Raw genomic sequence first — 20968 nt, 5'->3', positions numbered from 1 at the left:
GGAGTTGTTGAGGTAAAAAAAATAGACAAAAAAAGAGAAAGGGAGGGAGTGTTTGCTCATGCCTCTGCCTAAATGGACTGGAGACAGAGATGCTCACAGAGACGCTGCACTACTCTCTGCTCTCATTGGCTGGCGTGGGAGGGAAAGACTGACGCAGGGAAAGTCAGATAGGAAAATGACATTTACGCTGCTGTGAATCAATCTTTAAACTCTGAGCTTGTGTGTGTGTGAGTGAGTGTGTGTGTGTGTGTGTGTGTGTGTGTGTGTGTGTGTGTGTGTGTGTGTGTGTGAGAGTTTATAAATAAATAAAGCAGGCTCACATCAGAGGTATCAAAGGGATGCTCGCAAGAATGAGACACACACACCTGAAGCCAGTTAAGTGTGTGGCTGTGGAATCCCAAGCCAGCGAAGATCCGAGTAAAATTCAGTCTGTTGGTCCAACTCATGCACCAGAGGTGCTCAGACACTGCTCGTGTCTGTGTGCTGCAGATATGAGTGAAGTCTATTTGGACAACATTCTCTTAAAACATATCTAACGGACCTCTCTTATTTGGGAAATTATGAGCTCTAAGGGAGCAATGAAGTGACCGGTGCTTTGCTTTGGATGTCCCCTCATCTTGACCTCTGGATGTGCTCTTGATGCTTTGCTGTGGTCTGGGACACTGGCGGCAAGTACAGTCCACCTATGTAAGTAAAAAGTGCTTGATTTGATCTGTGTTTGGCAAAACATGAGGTTCAAGCAGTGAGAATGTGTTCTCAGCAGTTTACAATTAATAAAGATTATTCATTTCAAGCATTGAAAAGTACAGAAAAGAATGTTGTAGGTCTGTTTGTGTAACACAAAACGTTATTAGATATTAGATATTAGATTTTTCCAATTGGCTAAAACAAGGTTTTCCAGGTTAATGTGAATGGAATAATACCAACCTGTTCCTACATAGACAGATGTTCAGGGTGGCTCCTCTCTGCATGACTCTTCTCAATGTTGTCACTGAGCCTGTCATGTATCAATAATTTATCTATAGCAGAACTGCTACAACTGTATATGGTCCCATATTTTTGTAGTTTCTGCAACATTTATTTATAAACTGTTGTATTAGACACAGATATTAGTCATTGACCTGTATAGGTAAACCCTCCAGTGTATTGCAATCACAATATTTCACTGAAAATAGATTGTTTCTTTGTGTTTTATTAATAAAGACAGCAGTCTACAATAAAGCCACACAGTTTATTTCACTTTTCAGTACATTTGATTTCCAGTCTGGTACTCTTCAAAAAACAAACAAACAAAAAAACCCTGAGCTACTGTACACCTCACACTAAGAGTGAGTCAGTCTTATTTTTAAATCCATGCATTGTCTATTAGAAAATGATTCATGCAGGTGTCTGCATTAAGTTCATCCAGTTGTTTCTCAAAACCTTCTGTTTAGATATTTGCAGCACTATACATACAATTTTAAAAACTGATGAGCAAGGCACTCCAGAAGAACTGCAAACATTAAGGGACCCAGTTTGGACCCTTGAAGATGCATCAGGGAGTCTATGAAAAGGCACGCCAAATGGCCTGTAAATTTATTCGATGTGATTAAAAAGGAAAACAGGAATGAATCATACGTCAAGGGTAAATCTTGTGAACCTTTACTGTAATTGGCGAGTGTATATGAAAAGATCAAAACACGGATTTACAATTGTTGAAAATGGATGAACAACTAGGAAACGAACATGGTCAAGAGCCAAAAATAACAATGCATGCTGGAAGTGTAAGGAGGCAAAATAGAGGAAGAGGAAGAAGAAGCCAGAGACATAGACACATTTCAGATGAAATTAGAGCCACTATTGTGGACCATGTTGTCAATCATGGCCTCACAATGGTATTGCAAAAGATGGTATCTGTTGTGATGTGGATGAAAATCTGTGGCCCAACAGACTGGGACGTCAGGGGGTAGAGACAGATTACACTGTATAGTGCGGGATGTGCAGTTCTGCCTAAGAAGTGTTTCTTAGGTTTACCTTTTGGAATTTTCATTTGTGTCTTTTTATTTTCTATCACAATAACATTATAATTTTTTAGTCAGTCCACTAGTAAAGAAAAATAAAAAAGTGTGAATCCTGTCCAGTGTCTTACAATCAATATCCCACATACAGTAATGTGTAAATTTGTGCTGTTAAAATCCATAGTTGCCAATTCAGCCTCATGCATTTTAATACTTTTAATAAAAGCATTGTAATATTGAAAAAAATGACTAAACATTTTGACTATCTTGTTCGTAAAAGGACTTGTTATTTTAATGGCAATGATATGTTCATTGACACAAATACTTTCTTTTAAGAGAAGTACTAAGGGTTTTAAGCAAAAAACAGGCTTTTGCAAGAAATCCAATGTATTGTGCTGTTTGTACACATTGTTTTGAGAATGCACTTACTGATTTGCAAATCTTAAGGATGATTCGAGAAATGCTCCAAAGCGACTGAGAAAAACTGTAATTAAAGATGAAATGGAAAAACTAAATGGGTCTGTAGGTTTGATCATAGTGTTCACAAAACAATTCTCCTGTGCTTTTTGACTCTGGAGAGGTAGGGAACTTGATTGAAAAAATTGGTGAAATGATGAATATTCCACTTCATTTGTGGAAGTGCAAAATTCACTTTCAGAAGTACATACAAACCTGTAAATCAATCAATTTCAATCAAGAATTTCACTGTCTTGTAATGTACATGATATTCTTGTACCATGTACTTGATAGCACTTTTCTTTTTTTAAACAAAGCTTTTTCACACGTTTTCCATGCACTGGCCAATATATAGACATGTTTCTTGTATTGCTAAGATTAAAGTTAGTACATTAAATTGACAAATGATCAATCTAGTACACAGAATTCTTTTCCTTAGCAAGCATAAGATAACACATGAACCAAGGACAAAGTAAATAAAATGGAGTTGTATGTATACTTTAAGTTTCAGTTTATTAGCCCTTATTCAACACACTCCTTTCCCACCCTCACTCTTTTGCTGGCACTGAGAAATGCGGAATTATTAAGTGATTGTCTGGCTGTCTAGCCACTGGCCTACAGCAGGATGATTTTCTCCATTTGTGTGTGTGTGTATGTTTGTGTGTGTGTGTGCGCCAGTGTGCCAGGCCACACAGAGCACTAGTTGAAGGACATGCTTACATTAAGAACTGTTTTTGGCAATCCGATATGCCATATTATAAAAATGAAAACGCTCCAGCAGGCTTTTGATGCTGTTTCATTTGGCATGGCACCATACACTGTATTTGTGCTACACCACTGCTTTGTTCATTCCCTTTGCTCACCCTTCTTATTTTATGTATTTGGCTGGCAATGTCCTCCTATGCAATTTCCTTTACTCTGGCAGTGTGCTAGTAAACTTGGTAGTCTTGTTAAAAACAAACAAACAAATAAACAAACTTTTATGCTTCTATGCTAAATGTTTCACAAATCTAAAAGCACTGAGAATTTAAAAAAGCAAAATGGCACCAATGTTATTGTGAGCTCAGACATAATAACAGACCTTAAACACTATCCAGAAGTTGAGTGCTTCATGCAGGGTAGAATTTGATTAAAATGAATCCTCACTTACGCAAGGTTCCGACCCTGAATTAAAGGTCATTACTGTTACGTGATTTTGGCTCAAGTCAGGAACAATATTATGTCCGGTGCCAATTTCTGACAGTCTGATGTGACCACATTGTATAAGGCTGAAATTTATATTCAGGATGGAAATATGCTAAAAAGGTTTTTTACAGCACAGAGAAAATCAGAGTTTATATCTGAGACCTTATCTGCCGAATGGACTGTATCTTAAAGTGTTGTTTATGTGTAGCCGAAAAGCGCTTATTTTTTAAATGAACACAAAATACCCTCATTATTTCATTTACAGTACAGACCAAAAGTTTGGACACACCTTCTCATTCAAAGAGTTTTCTTTATTTTCATGACTATGAAAATTGTAGATTCACACTGAAGGCATCAAAAATATGAATTAACACATATGGAATTATATACATAACAAAAAAGTGTAAAAACAACTGAAAAATGTCATATTCTAGGTTCTTCAAAGTAGCCACCTTTTGCTTTGATTACTGCTTTGCACACTCTTGATGAGCTTCAAGAGGTAGTCACCTGAAATGGTCTTCCAACAGTCTTGAAGGAGTTCCCCGAGAGATGCTTGGTACTTGTTGGCCCTTTTGCCTTCACTCTGCGGTCCAGCTCACCCCTAAACCATCTCGATTGGGTTCAGGTCCGGTGACTGTGGAGGCCAGGTCATCTGGCGCAGCACCCCATCACTCTCCTTCTTGGTCAAATAGCCCTTGATGCCTTCAGTGTGACTCTACAATTTTCATAGTCATGAAAATAAAGAAAACTCTTTGAATGAAAAGGTGTGTCCAAACTTTTGGTCTGTAATGTATTTATTAAATCAAAATAGAAAATAAAGCATAATAAAAAATAACTTATATGTTATGATTTCAAAAGCAAAATTTCAATTTTGGGTGTATGTGAAACAAAAAAAACCCTGAAGGCACTGTATAAAGTCATTCAAATGTAAAACAGTAGGATGTTCTAGATCTGTAGATCAGCTACTTTTTAAAGCTATGAGATTTTTAGTTTTAATGTTTGCCATCTTTCCATTAATTCCATTCATGCAGCTTTTATGTTTTTATAAATTACATTTGGCAACAAAAACATTTTCTTCGGTCTCCATTATTTATCCCTTCAAAGATTGAAAGATGATGGCTCTTAAAGGTACCTCCATGTGTTCTAATGAGAACTGAATGGTTCGCTTTACATACATAAACTTTATTAATGGTAATAATATTATTCAATAGCAAAAATTGTGCTTGGTTCGCATGTTTAACTTTGGCAATTTGGTGGGCAAAACTGTGTAACCAAAACCAAAAGATGAGGCTCCACGTTAAACACACCAGTTTTGACCAGTTACAGAGGATTATACAGAGCAATGACAGAGTCATATAGTGCTGCTTGATATGTCTGAGGCCTATAGTCTTCTCTTATCTCTTTCTATGTTTCTCTTAAACCTCTTCTCCTATCTGCTTGATTGACTTAGGTTGGCTATTTTCTGTCGTTTGGAGGGTCCTGGCTCATGTGGTGTTCTCATGTATTTAGTTTTCTGAGAAACTTCAGAAGGCTCATGTCAAGCTAGCAGAGGTAGGAAGTAACGAAGTACAAATACTTTGTTACTGTACTTAAGTAGATTTTTTTGGTATCAGTACTTTACTCCACTATTTATTTTCTGGACAACCTTTTACTTTTACTCATTACATTTTTACACAAATATCTGTACTTTTTACATCTTACATTTTCAAAACAGACTCGTTACTTTATTTTTAATTCATTGATTTGGTGAAATTTTTTTATTTTATTTTCACTGCGTGCCGATTTCAGCCGGACAACCGATTTCCTGTCATTGCTTGTCTTTTTCAGTCCACTGGTGTATAAAATCCTGTCTCTCACTCACCACAGATGTAGACTAGTTTATGGAGATAAGAATCAGCAGGCAGAAGGCAGTAAGAAGTTTGGGGTTAATGTGGATGAGACAGAGGGAGTCAGTGATGTAAACATGACTGAGAACAGACACATTCCTGATCATCATCATCTTTTCTCTGCTTGTGTTCTATATGTGGATCTTCAGCCTGGACACATTCATTAGGTAACAACATTTTAATTAGTTTTGTATTTATATATATATATATATATATATATATATATATATATATATATATATATATATATATATATATATATTCATATGTGTATGTATGTATGTACAGTGGTACCCTGCTTATCGACTTTAATCCGTTCCTTAAAACCGGTCGAAATGCGAAAAGGTCGAAGAGCGAATGTAATTATCCCATAAGAAATAATGTAAAATCAATGAATCCATTCCCGACCTCCACCGATACCCATTTATTAAAGATTTTTGCCCTGTTTTTAGCAGTATTAATACTAAATAATACAGGTACATAAATAATACTGTATATAATTGTTATGCAGCGTAATGAGCGGAGGCAAAGCAGGAGCACAGTTCGCTTTGATTTAACGAAAAAACGGAGAGTTTAACACAAAAACACACACACACACACACATGCAGTCCATAGAATCCCGACAAACGAGAGAGAGATATCCGTGGTACGCCCTGGAGGGGCGAGGTCCACGGGTGAATGCACGGGAGGAAAAAGGTAATCCGGGGTGCGCTTTGGAAAGAAAGCGCAGCCGTGGAGAGTGCATGGATTCTGGAAAGGAAGAAACGCATAGGAATACGTGTGACAGGGAAAACACAGACAAACATGCACCAAACACATTCACATACCAACAATAACAGACAAGGAGTGTGGCTGAATGAGGGGTTTATATAGGAGCTGGGGATGAGTGAATAATGAGCCCCAGGTGTGCATTGTTGAAGCCGGGGGCTTCAGGGAAAGCGGAGGTTTTGACAGCCGCCGAAGGGGGCATGGCAGGTGGATTTCTGACAATAATACAGTAAAAAGTATAAATTAAAAACATTACTAAAGTAACAAAAAAAAAATGCTCCACGTGGGTCGGGGTCAAAAAAAGGTCGATAAGCGGGCATTTGGTCGTTCAGCGGGCGCAAATTTCGGTCAAAAAACTGTTCGCTAAGCGAAAAGGTTGATAAATGAGCCGGTCGATAAGCGGGGTACCGCTGTATATGTATATTAGGCTGTCAAAATTAAAAACATTTTAAACAGCACGAAATTTTATTAACGTGCTATCAATTCAGCGTGCATTTCTGTTTCACCATTTTTATAAAAAATGTAAATAAATATCTAAATAAAAAAGAGGTGTTTTATTTATGCACCAAGTCTCAAATCAAACACCAAAATCCGCCATGATTCACACCATTAACCCTCTAGGTGGCGTTTTGTGGGGTTTTCCCTCATAATGGCGACACAAACTTAAATTACTGTCTTTATTGATCGTACAGATGAAAACAATACATCATTCAAATCTGTAAAATGTCTATAATTTTCTATATATAAGCTTCCTGACTTGACTTAAAGAGGTGCAGTCTCTCCGGTATCACCTCATTAACTGTCCGTGTGGAAACATAGCAAAGGCTCTTAATGATGTCCACATGTCTCTGCACTAATATAGCCTTTATATTTAATCACTGTACATATGCTTACATACATATCACATGCTGTAAATATGATAGATAGATAGATAGATAGATAGATAGATAGATAGATAGATAGATAGATAGATAGATAGATAGATAGATAGATAGATAGATAGATAGATACAACTTTATTGTCATTGCATTGTACAGGTACACAGCAACGAAATGCAGTTTGGCATCTACCAGAAGTGCAAAATGTAGCAGTCGTGCAAAAGTGCAGATAAATATCTAGCATATTTACAGTGCGGATAACTATCTGGCATATTTACAGCAGTGGTATATATGAAGTATATACAGTGAATAAATATAAAGGCTATTTCAGTGCAGAGATGTGTGGACATTCAGAAGTACAGTGAATAAATATAAAGGTGTACAGTAATTAAGAAAAATGTGCAGAAATGAAAGGTTACAAGATCACAGGATTATGGCATTAAGGTGTAGCAAGCTGAATAAACAGTCTACTATATATAAAATATATATATATATATATATATATATATATATATATATATATATATATATATATATATATATAAAATATATACACATACATTATATACACAGATTAATGTGAAATGTTGGGCAGAATGTACAGTAATGATAAATATACATACAGATATAAAAAGTGCAGATGTAATGAGGAGTGAAAAAGATATAATATGTAGTATGTACATGTATTGTACAGAGGTTATATACAGTCTTTTGTTTATGTTTGTTTTTCAGTGATTTAGCGGTGTAGTGTTGAGTTCAGTAGTGTGATGGTGGATGGAAAAAAGCTGTCCCTGAACCTGCTGGTTCTGGTGCGTAAGTTTCTGTATCTCCTTCGTGATGGAAGGAGGTTAAACAGTTTATGACTGGGATGTGAAGAGTCCTTGATGATGCTGTGAGCTCTGCGCAGACATCTGCTTTGGTGAAGGTGTTCAATGGCAGGTAGTTGGGTGCCAGTGATGCGTTGGGCGGTTTTGACCACCCTTTGCAGTGCTTTACGTTCACACACAGTGGAGCCTCCGTACCATACAGTGATGGAGTTGGTCAGGATGCTCTCAATGATGCAGCGGTAGAAGCTCGTTAAAATCCCCGGGGACAGATGAGATTTCTTGAGACTTCTCAAGAAGTACAGGCGTTGTTGTGCTTTTTTTTACCAGAGCTGACGTGTTCTGCTGCCAGGACAGATCCTCAGAGATGTGAACTCCCAGGAACTTAAAGCTGGAGACTCGCTCTACCTCGGTTCCATTGATGTTGACTGGTAGATGTCTCCTGCTGTTGGATTTCGAAGTCCACAATGAGCTCTTTGGTCTTTGTGGCGTTGAGAGTCAGGTTGTTGGTGGCACACCATGCTGCCAGATTACGGATCTCTTCCCTGTAGGCCGATTCGTTGTTGTTGTCGATCTGGCCGACCACGGTGGTGTCATCTGCATACTTGATGAAGATGTTAGAGTTATACAGAGGAGCACAATCGTGGGTGAACAGGGAGTAGAGCAGTGGGCTCAGAACACAGCCCTGCGGTATGCCAGTGTTCAGAATTAGGGTTGAGGATACCTGGTTTCCCAACCTGACAGATTAAGGTCTGTTGGTGAGAAAGTCCAGAATCCATCTGCAAGTGGAGGTGCAGATACCCAGTTCACTGAGCTTAGTGATCAGTACAGTGGGGAGGACTGTATTGAACGCAGAGCCAAAGTCAATGAACAGCATTCTGATGTACGTGTTGCTTTTATGAAGGTGGGTGAGAGCAGAATGAAGAGCTGTGGACACTGCATCCTCTGTTGACCTGTTCGGGCGATAGGCAAACTGGTATGGGTCCAGTGTAGGTGGTAGACCCGCAGTGAGGTGATTCAGGACTAGTTTCTCAAAGCACTTCATAGCAATGGGGGTGAGTGCAACCGGGCGAAAGTCATTCAGGCATTTAGCAGCTGAGTGCTTAGGCACTGGTACAATAGTAGTGGTCTTCAGGCATGTTGGTACCGTGGCTTGGGCCAGTGACAGGTTGAAAATGTCAGTAAAAACCTGTGCCAGTTGTCCAGCGCATGCTCTGAGAACACGTCCCGGTATGCCGTCCGGGCCAGCTGCCTTTCGTGCATCCACTCTGCTGAACACTGAATAGACGTCCGTTGTTGAGATTGAAAGTGGGCTGTAAGCAGTAGCAGAGTCCGTGGTTGGTGTAAAATGTTCTGTGCTTTGGTCAAAACGAGCAAAAAAGTGATTAAGTTCGTTCGGTTGGAAGGCACTGCTGGTTGGTTGAGCTGTAGGTTTGTAGTCTGTGATGGACTGGATGCCTTTCCACATGCGTCTGGGGTCAGAGTTGTGGAAGTGCTCTTCTATGTGGCGTTTAAATGTGAGCTTTGCTTTCCTGATGCCCCTTTTCAGGTTGGACCTGGCTCTGTTGTAGTCCTCCGCACTGCCAGATTTAAAGGCAGCATCTCTTGCTTTCAACAGGAGACGGACTTCAGAGTTCATCCACGGCTTCCGGTTAGGAAAGCATTTCACGTGTTTGACAGTAGTGACATTGTCAATGCACGTGTTAATATGGTCCAAAACAGATGATGTGTAAGTGTCCATGTCTGTGTTAGAGTCCAGTGTGGCCTGTGAAGCGAACATGTTCCAGTCAGTATCCTGAAACTGTTGTTGTAGAGAAGAAATGGCCCCCTCTGGCCATACCTTTACTGTCCTCACAGCTGGTTTCACACGTTTGATCAGTGGTGTGTATTTGGGTAGCATGAACAAAGAGAGGTGATCAGACTGACTCAGGTGGGGGAGGGGAATGGCTGTGTATGCCCCAGGTATGTTTGTGTATACCTGGTCCAGTGTTTTGTCCCCTCTAGTAGAGCAGGAGACATTGCGGTGAAATTTTGGTAAAACAGATTTCAGGTTGGAGTGGTTGAAATCTCCAGCAACAATGAAAGCTCCTTCAGGATATGCAGACTGCTGTTTGCTGATACATGTTAAACACCTCCAAGCTGCCAGTTTTGGGCACCTGAGCAAGCCCTTAACTCACTACTGCTCATTTAGTAAATGAGATCATTAAGAGTCGCTCGGGATAAACACTTCCAACAGTAAGTGGCTATATCTCGCTATCTTTGTCTCTCTATTTTCTCTATCTAATTGTCTCTGTGTCTCTTTTAGTAAATGTCTCTGTCTCACTGTATATGTCTCTGTCTTGCTGTCTCTCTATTTGTTTCTCACTCTTTTTAAAGCTGTGTCTGTGTCTCTTTGTCTTTGTCTCTGTCTTTCCTGCTTATGTACATGTCTAACAAAGTTTTGAGTTTTGAAGTAATGCCATTAGTGATCTATGATGAAAGACCCCCCTGGTTCGATTCTTACTTCTAGTTTCATATTGAACATTATAAGAAGTTTTTAAAAACAGAACAATGAAAGATCATTAAAATTGGTTGCTGGCAAATCATGGTATATCAGTGGTGCAGGTGTTGGAGATGTGGTTCATGTACCTGAGTCACTTCTCATAGACTTCGAGTTACTGAGAGAATGTACAGGAAGGAGAAGTTTTGACCCTCTACCATCATGATCTAAGAGAAAACCCTGGTCTCCCAACTATAGAAAAGCCAAGAGTCCAATAAGCAAAGGCTTGTTTGCCTCTCCTGTGTTGGTGTAATGGTTAGTGAAGTGGTCGTTGCTATCTGACGCACCCGGTTTGATTCCTACCCCTTAGCTTTCCTTTAAAGTGTTTAAAAAGTTTTTAAAAAGAACAAAAAGGTCCTAAAAATCAGGTTCTTGCAGGAGATCCTGTAGCTCAATCGGAAGAGCTTTACCTCTGGGTTGAGAGGTTGCCGGTTCAAACCCCGGCCAGGGCTCAAAGTTAAGAGTGTGGAAGGTTCCGGTGGCCGTAGTAAGGAAGGTGTCAGAAATGGCTTCGTGGAAGGTTGGATGTGGTTTCGGAGGGCGTATCCTGAAGCAGGGGGGTAATATCCGGGCATCTGCCCCCCCGGTGTCTGAGAAGCTGAAAACAGGGGGTTATGAAGCAAAAACGTTCAAAAAAGTATCGACTTAGTTTTGCATATATAGGGAAAAATTCTGCCAAAAACCTATCACCCTCACTTTTTCTAAGGCTGTGAAGCAGCAGGTCTTCACAACCTTTGTTCACCGTCAACCACTCCATTGCTCACCACACAGCTTACCCAGTGTGGGGACAAGCCAGATTCGAACCAGCAACCTCTGAGCTCAGAGGCATGGCTTTTACCACAAAGCCATCAAGTCCCACAACACACCTTCTTTTTTTTGGAGGTTTATCCTTCGTTTCATGCTTCAAAACAAGAAATTCAGACCAGACAGAAACACAGAAAGCAGGATTCGAACCCTGAACCCCACCAACAGCGAAATACCAGTCTTAACCCACTGAACCATCAGGAAGGACCGGCTGCGACGATTGTTTAGAGAAGGTCTATCTTTTCTTTCAAACCATCAACACACGAATATAATGCTAAAGACAGATATAGGAAACAAACCCATATCGTGACTAGCAGGGACAAAGCAGGATTCTAACCCTGATTTACACCATTAGCGAGGCACCAGCATTAACCCACTGAACCATCAGAAAGGACAAGTTGGAAAGCTTGATTAGAGCAGGTCTATCTTTCTTTTTGACCCATCAAAACAAGAATATGAAGATGTAGGAATCAGGAATTTAAACTACCTTATGACTAGCAGACAGAAAGCCAGGTTTGAACCCTGACCACCAACATTAGCAAAGTACCAGCCTTGACCCACTAAGCCATTAGAAATAAAAAGGATGGAAAGCTTGATTAGAGCAGGTCTATCATTCTTTTCAAACCATCGACACAAGAATTTAACGCTAAAGAAAGATGTAGGAAGCGAATACAGATGTAAGCAGCACAAGTGGAACCCACATTGTAACTAGCAGGAACAAAACAGGATTCGAACCATGATCCCCACCACCAGCGAGATACCAACGTTAACCCATTGAACCATCGGTGAGGACAGGCTAGGAAACTTGTTTAGAGCAGGTCTATCTTTCTTTTCAACCCATTAAAAACAAAAATTTATCGTTAAAGAAAGATGTAGGGAGTGAATCCTGATTGTGAAAGCAGAATTCAGAAAGCAGGATTCGAACCCTGAACCCCACCAAGACAAGACACCTGATTTAACCCACTGAACCATCAGGGAAGACAGGTCAGGAAGTTTGTTTAGAGGAGGTCTATCTACCTTTAAACCATCAACACAAGAATATAAAGCTAAAAAAAGATTTAGGACACAGGAACATAACCTACATCACAACTAGCAGGCAGAAAGCAGGATTCAAAGCCTGATCCTCAATATCAAGTCAAGTCAAGAGGCTTTTATTGTCATTTCTACTATACACAGTGGTACACAGTACACAGTAAAAACGAGACAACGTTCCTCCGGAACCCTGGTGCTACACTAAACAACAAGCTACATAAAGTACATCGAGTACTTTATGTAGTGCTTTTTTTTGGTGGAGTTATATTTCATTAAAGACCAGGAAATCAAGAAATTAATCCAACACAGAATTGAAATGTTTTCAAAATGGACAAGGTCCAGAAGTTTTATTTACCAACACAGCAACCAGCTCGACCAGGAATCAAACTCTCAAACTCATCCTCGTGGGGACCCTGACATTAACCCACTAGGCTATCACATATATCTATCGATCTATCTATCTATCTTATATGATGTGAGGTCCAGTTAACAGCTAAAACAGGCAGAAGTAATTACTTTTTACTTAAGTACATGTCAGAGCCAAGACTTCTTTTCTTTCACTTGAGTAAAAAAGAATAATCAGTACTTCAACTTTTACCAGAGTATTTTAAAACATGAGTATCTGTACTTCTACTTAAGTTAAGGATTTGTGTACTTTTGTCACCTCTGCAAGCTAGGTTAATAAGGAATTTTGAGCCGCTTGTTTGACACCGCCCTGGTTTGACACTGATCTGTAAGTGTTGGCTTTGTAGAGTCTCCAATGGTACTGTTGGAACTGATAACCCACCAAGCTCAGACAGGATATAGGAGCTGCACATGAATTTTAAATAAAAATAATGTGTAGTCAGACATTTCAGCATTCTATTACAGTGTGTCCAGGGTGAGTATTTAAGGCATATTAGGGTTTTACTCTGGCTGTGTTGCATTACTTGTTTAACCAAGGAAGGATGTGCACTGACGAATAGGTGCTTATTGACATATTGAGTTTTCATCATGTCATATGGCGCACATGCCTTTCCCTTTTACTCAGCATTCTCATGGGAAAAGCTGTGAGACTGCAGCCATCCCTGATAAAACTATCATGTTGATGTTAGGTTGCACCACTAATAGGAAAAAACACTACTTGCTTTATTTCTGTGTTAAATAAATTAATTTGGTACACTTAGGTATAAAGTTCTGACTGGTTGACTGGTTATGCTCACATTTGCTAACAAATTAGCAATACATTTTCAGAGAGTGGCTGTAAAGCCAGGCTCTGGAATCTTTTGTTAAGTTTAATTTAGTTTATTTTTATTTGTATAGCACTTTTAACAAAGGACATTTTCTCAATCCACTAGAAATAACTAAGAGATACAGTTGAATGGAAGGCAGAGATTAAGCAGTTTTAAAGTTGTTTAAGTATAAAAAGTTTAGTGCCTATAAGTTTGTTCTGTGTGTCTGTTAATCCTGAATGAGTGAGCCAGTGGCGACTGTGGTAAGGAAAAAATTCCTGATGTAATATGAGGAAGAAAGCTTCAGAGGAATCAGACTCAACTGGGTGCACCGAATATTCATGCATTACAGTTCCATGATTGTTGAGATGTACTGTTCAGTGATAGGCGTGCAAATGCAGAACTGTTTATGTAGCCTGTGGTTGTGAGCCATAATTCTTGAGTTGCTCAGAAGCTGCATGGATCTTTGGGCTGTGGATGTGGAAATTAGGAGGAGTATAATCCTTTAGTCCAATTGTATATCTTAGTTATTTCTGGTGAATTCATTGAAACTTAATATTGCATGTCTTATATCTACAATAGGGTTAATGAATATTAGTGCCATGTGAGTGTGGGATGGTTGATAATTATTTTGAACCTATGAAAAAATAACTGGAACCTTAAAAAATTTTATAAGTAAGATACTCCAAACAGAAATATACAGTGCATCCAGAAAGTATGTTAAAACCTTATCTCAAAATAGATACAAATGTATTATTTTACTCAAAATTACAGACATGATGCAGATTTTAGATTTTTTTTAATGCAGATTTGAAGGCAGGTGTGTGGTTAGTTCATGCTGGTAGAATATTTATTGTAATTATTCTTTTTTTATTTTTTATTATTTTTTTGTCAATTAAGTTTAATAAATTGTTTAGTTATTCTACTGTTATTTTTCTATTGAATGCATCCATTGAACCTACAATATGATGATCTCTTTTGTTTCTTTGATAAAATAACCATAACTCAAGTGGCAGCAGACATCGCTCTAGCTAAGCGGTCAATCTTAAACAGCACCAGCAAGCATTCTATAATGAATCTCTCCAACACACGCTCTAGCCTTGGTAAGAGATCAGTATTATTTCAAGTGGACAAAATTAACCAGTTATTAGTGTTTCAAGGTGACTGTCAAAGAAACAATCATTTTATTGAATTAATTTTCACTAATCTTTGTAATTTTCTTGTTATAGAATGTTTTTTTACACATACCCAATGCAGAGGTTTACAGCACAGTGCTACTGGAAAGTATTCACAGCGCTTCACTTTTTTCCACATTTTGTTATGTTACAGCCTTATTCCAAATGGATCAAAATTCTACAAACAATACCTCATAATGACAACGTAAAAGAAGTTTGTTTGAAATCTTTGTTAAAAGATTAAAAAATAAATAAAAACAAAAGAAAATTACATGTCCATAAGTATTAACAGCCTTTGCCATGACACTAAAAATTTAACTTAGGTGCATCCTGTTTCCACTGATCATCCTTGAGATGTTTTTACAGCTTGACTGGAGTCCACCTGTGGTAAATTCAGGTAATTGGATACGATTTAGAAAGGCACACACCTATCTATATAAGGTCCCACAGTTAACAGTGCATGTCAAAGTACAAACCAAGCCATGAAATCAAAGGAACTGTCTGTAGACGTCCGAGACAGGGTTGTATCTTGGCACAGATCCGGGGAAGGGAACAGAAAAATGTCTGCAGCATTGAAGGTCTCAATGCGCACAGTTTACATCCGTAAATGGAAGAAGTTTGGATCCACCTGGCCATCATGTGCTGATCCATATGGACAAAACATTGCTGGTCTCTTACATCAACTACCAGTGGGGTCTGCGCTTTCGCATCCTTTACAAGCTGGCATGACAGAGCCTCCTGTGGGCCCAAGTGAAGCTGTTCTCTCTGAGGGCATTATACATTCCAGGGTGCTTGAACCAAGGTGCAGACGCCCTTTCAAGGCAAAGGCCGAGGCTTGGGAAGTGAAGGAAAATATGTAGGGAAGTTTTACAGAGCACAAGTGGACCTCTTTGTGACTTAAGAAACCTCACATTGTCCTCTCAGTTGCGCTGCTCCCGGGAGTTCTGGTGAGAGTTCGCCGGGATGGAGTCCGTCTCCTTCTGGCAGCCCCATGCATAGTAGTGCCCATGGTTTGCTGATGTGGTAAATATTCTTAAACACCCTCCCTGGAAGATTCCTCCCAGGAGGTATCTTCTGTCTCAGGCAAAGGGCGCTTGCTTCACCCCCACCCCGAGCTGTGAAGGCTGTGGCTGTGACCATTCTCCAATCCAGAGTTCCCTCTGGAGGTCATATGCCACAAAGTGGCACCTGTTCACTATGTCATGCAAAGGCCAACAGTTAGATCCAGTTAACTGCCCGGGTGGCCCAGTGTTGGAATTTCTTCAGGAACAGTTCGCCAAGGGGTTGTCTCCTTCCACCCAAAAGGTTTACGTGTCCGCTATTTGTATCTTATCGTGCTGAGCAGTCGCTAGGGAAGAACAAGCTAGTGAGACGTTTCCTCCACAGTACCCCTAAGCTGAGACCCAGAGTGCCTCAGTATCTTCGTGCAACAGAGAGTTGGGGACCTTCATGTCCTTTCAGTTACCCCCTCCTGTTTGGAGTTCACCCCAGGCATAGCCAGTGCTTACCTCTACCCTAGGCCAAGGTATATCCTCAAGGTGCCCTCAGCTGCCCCATGACCAGTTGTTCTACAGGCATGCTTCTCCTTTTCAGGCCCCCGACCAGGAGAAGCTTAACTGGGTGTGAGCACGGACACATACATCTACAGAACTGTCTTTTGGAGAAATTCGGACTAGATGTATGTCTGCTACGGTCCGTATAAGAAGGGTCTCCCAACGGATAGGCAGACTCTGAGCAAGTGGATTGTGGCTGCTATCCAATCCTCTTATAAGTGTTTGGTCTCCCCGCCTCTTTCGGGGTCAGAGCTGTGTCACTCAACACAGATTGTGGCGACCTCTAAGGCCTTTTCCTCCGGAGTGTGTCTCCAGGACTTTCTGAAATGCTATGGGCTTGTTTACCCCACTGACGATTGTCAGGTCTTATAGCCTTGACATTAATGCCACTCCTGGCCCCTCTGTCCTTTGACTTAGCTGTGCCATACACGTTAGCAAGGATTGGGCAGTCTATTGTACACTCATTCCCAAAGCGTTGTTGACTCAGTTTGAGTTCCTGAAGGGCAACGTCTCTAGGTTATAAATGTAACCGTGGTTCCCAGAGGGAACGAGATACTACATCTTGATGCCACACTACCTGCATCTCTGCGAACACTTCCTTCATGTGCTTTTGTACTTCCTGGTCATGACGTCACCCTGCCAGTCACACTTTTCTGTTGGACTGATTACACACGTGGTTCAAAGCGTGGTCACGCAGAGGCATTCCCAAAGCGTCGTTGATGCAGCGTCTTGTTCCCTCGAGGAACCAGGGTTACATTTGTAACCTAGAGACGTTTTTAGTGAACTACTGCTATATGTCCTGAGCAGCAGTTTCAACCCTTGCAGTTCAGTCATCTTGCCAGATTGGGAAAGGACTGAAGTTCAAAATGTAGATATATAAGTGAACTGTTTAAAAAAAAAAAGGTTACATTTTTTTTTTATTATTATTATGTTTTACTGTGGATATAAAACTAGGTACTGTGACATAATCCTAACACCACTACATGTTACATTTGAAATGGCACTGTTCAAGCTCCAAATCACAGCAAATAATTCTTCATTGACACGGATACATTGTTTTTTTTTTGGATTTCTGAATGTTATAAGATAAGGTTAACAGATTTGTACCTTACTTTCGGTGATCTAGGATTTAGAGTTGATTGCTGGAGTTCAGATTATAAAAGAATGCACGGAGAAAGCAACAGATGCCATGCTCGAGAAATAATCCCTTAAAGCTGTCCCCACCCACCAAACACACACACACACACACACACACACACACACACACACACACACACACACACACAGAGTATGAGATGCACTCAAGCTTTTGGTGTTTCCAGACAGTCTCCTTTTTTGTTTTTGTTTTGCATTTTTGATAAAGCAGGAGGAACAATGATGACCAAATAACAGGAAGCAAGTCTTACTTTAGTATTGCACATTTATAAAATTGTTCATCTGGTCTAGAAAGAAATGGATTAAAGGGGATCTCATGTACATTCCTAGGAAAGATGGAAACAGCTCACTTTCTCCAGTAGTTGTAGAGGGGACAAGCGATAAACAATTGTTGTCAGTATGCCACCCAAGAAAAAGGTAAGCTGCATCCCTTTTGAGTATTATGTGAATGTGGGGTTTGCTGGGTGATGAGGAAGGCTATATTTGAAAGTGGCATTTGAGGAGAGGGCCATCTGTTGCATTCAGACATAATCCATGTGAGTCCTAGTGTGTGCTCCTCAATGCTTTTAATTTCGACTTTAATTAAGACTGTACTGTTTATTGTATTGTATAAAATATTATTGTATAACCATTACGATACTGTTTCAAATTACTTGGGCTGAACAATATAATTCCTTCATTTATCTTTAAATACTTTGGTTATCCTGGTTAGGCTTGTGGATATGGAGCACATCCTGGAATCAATAAACAGAAATACAGTTAGGAATAGACTGAATGCCAATTCATAATTGTGTGTACACACACACACAAATAAATAAATAAATAAATAAAATAATGTATAAATATAAATATAAATTAAAAAAAAACATTTCAAATCAAATCAAATCAAATCAAATCAAATTTTATTTGTCACATACACATACATACAGGGTACGACATGCAGTGAAATGCTTTTAACGACGGTCCGCATGAGGGAATAAAAAAGGGTAAAAAGGGGATAAAAATATAAATATAATAACAAAATTTAAAGAAAAATATAGTAAGAAAAGGCAGATAAATAAAGATATCAGGATATCTAAATATATATGTATATATACATACATTACATATATACTTATATATACACATACACGGAAAATATTTTTATGGCAGTGTGCAGTTAACCAGTAAACAACAGTAAACATTAAACGAGTTAGGCATGTTTTGATTGTCCATAAGTGTCCATGTGCAGTAAGGTGTGGTGTAAAGTGTCCTTGTGCGGAATGTTAGGCATGTTTTGATTGTCCATAAGTGTCCATGTGCAGTAAGGTGTGGTGTAAAGTGTCCTTGTGCGGAATGGTGTGGTATAAAAAAAAGAATATAAGAAATATGAAATAAATATGAAAAAGAAAAATGAAAATATGAAAAGTAAAGTGCACTGTGCTGTGCAGGTCCAGTGTATAATGTGCCGTAGCACGAAAAGTGTGATTGTGCAGGGGAAAAAAAGTGTGATGATGGAAAGAGTGGGCCAGTTCTTAGATCCTGGATGTTTCCTGGTTTAAACTCCGAATGGCCTGCGGGAAGAAGCTCCTCCTCATTCTCTCTGTGGTCGCTTTCAGGGAGCGGAAGCGTTTCCCCGAACGCAACAGAGAAAAGAGTCCATTGTTGCAAATATATTTATATACAATATTTATATACAATATATTTATTACAAATATATAAATGTATATGTTTTATATAGCCAGTTGTTTAAAAACGATATATATTGCCAACCGAGGTCATTCAAGATGATGGAAATATATCAGTTGCATTTATAATACCTGATTATTGTAGTCCGTAAGTAAAAAAACTTAATAACAATTAAATTATTTGTATTGTATTTTTTTATATAAATAATTTGTCTAAATATATTTACAGCTTTAACAATATGATGCATTTCAAAGCAGGGCAATTGGTTTACCAGGTGGTCATCATACAGTCATAATCCTGGTTCTGCTAAAATGCTTTTTTAGTTTCATAAATATATGCACGGTTTATAAAATGCAATTGGTTGATACTTTCCCAGATTTAATGGAAAGTTTTTTCGGGTTTTTACTCTGAAATGCCTCTATTTGTTGCCGTGTAAGGCTGCTTGACCGAGAGGATTTAGCATTTGTCGCTCCCTCTGTCTCTCTAAATCCTGGACTGACCTATGTGATCTTAATCTCCTTACAGACAAGCAATCGTGACTGACAGCTGTAAGGCAGAGATAGAAGACCTAGCTAGCATTGTAACTCAGTCTGGTCGTTTCGCTCACTCGCACGTTATTTAAAATTAATTCATTCATCCATTCATCCATCCATCCATTCATTCATTCATTCATTCATTCATTCGTTAATTTCTGCATTTGTTTATTCTTCTGTAGTAATTGCTTTGTCCTGGTCAGGGCTACTGTGGAACTTGGGAATTCTGGTGTGAAGAAATTTTAAGGCATAGTAACTATTCTTAGCAGCAGTGAGACAGAAGCTGCAAGCAAAAGTAAAGCATAAGAATGGCCAGGCAGGTCCACCGGACAGAGGGAGTCAGGAGCAAGCATCACCCTGAGATAGTATATATTATACTGTAGTTTCCAAAGAGAAAGGGATGCATATTGCGATTAGACTGCATAACTAATTGGGAAAGAGAGAGAGACAAAAATACACACAAACATGAATGAACCCTGGGACAGAAAATGTCCTAATATGGCTGGCACCATCAAATATCCCAGTTTACCAATAGTCTCTATGGCAATGAACTCCCAGACAAGACTTCAAAGCTTGCCTAAACAAATAAGGTTTACACAGGAGGCTTTTCTGCCACTTGCCATAGTGCTTATTGCAATATGAATAAATAATCAAAGTAATTATAATAATAATATTATCAAGTTCACTCAGGTTTTGTGAGATTGGAGCATTTATTGCTTTTTTTGTCATTAGTAATATTTTATAATAAATGTAGAATAGAATTTTACTGGAAGATGGTGCTGTATGGATATGATAGAAAGAATATGATCAAAGCTACTAGATCTACTAAGAAGCCCTGCTTCTGTATTCTGGATTAACTGGATCTTTTTGCATGAATGCAGCAACAGAAGCATTCAAACAGGAAGACATTAATTCAACCTATAGGTAAGAAAACAATTAACTAGTTTTTGACATTAAGTATTTAAATAAGGTAACAATCTAATCATTTGGTAATAAGGGTATGACTGAATAGCAGGCATGCTGTCATGTATAAGTGGGACAATGATTTTAGCATTTGACCCTGGCACGATCAGAATAAATGAATACGCAGGCAAGCTGCCAGTTGCTCACAGGCAGGAAAATAGTCTAAATTAGTTTATGAGGTGTTTTACATCAGGATATACTGAGCTCCTAGAGACAGGCAGCATTTTTCACATCTGATATATAAGGTCAAGTCTGTGCAGAACATCCCAGATGTCCTATTATAGTAATGTTATCACTCAGCACACAGACCTTTTAAAATACACTTTATGCTTATGAATGTG

The 20968-nt window shown here is 39.1% G+C and overlaps 1 protein-coding gene across 3 annotated transcripts in view; it reads left to right on the top strand.

The window, feature by feature from the left end:
- Window positions 1–246: 246 nt before the first annotated feature.
- Window positions 247–20968, top strand: part of cacnb2b (calcium channel, voltage-dependent, beta 2b) — a 39309-nt gene continuing 18587 nt past the window's right edge. Inside the window, exon 1 of one of the 3 annotated variants that reach the window (XM_046850784.1) lies at window positions 247–687. In XM_046850784.1, coding sequence (XP_046706740.1) covers window positions 640–687 — 48 coding nt within the window. In that variant the 5' untranslated portion in view covers window positions 247–639. Of the gene's footprint in view, window positions 688–17549; window positions 17881–20968 lie in introns of those variants that run through there. The other 2 variants (XM_046850782.1, XM_046850783.1) reach the window with 2 other exon arrangements.

The sequence above is a fragment of the Silurus meridionalis genome, chromosome 6, assembly GCF_014805685.1.
Source record: "Silurus meridionalis isolate SWU-2019-XX chromosome 6, ASM1480568v1, whole genome shotgun sequence".
Lineage (NCBI taxonomy): Eukaryota > Metazoa > Chordata > Actinopteri > Siluriformes > Siluridae > Silurus > Silurus meridionalis.
This window is presented reverse-complemented; position numbering and strand designations above follow the sequence as displayed.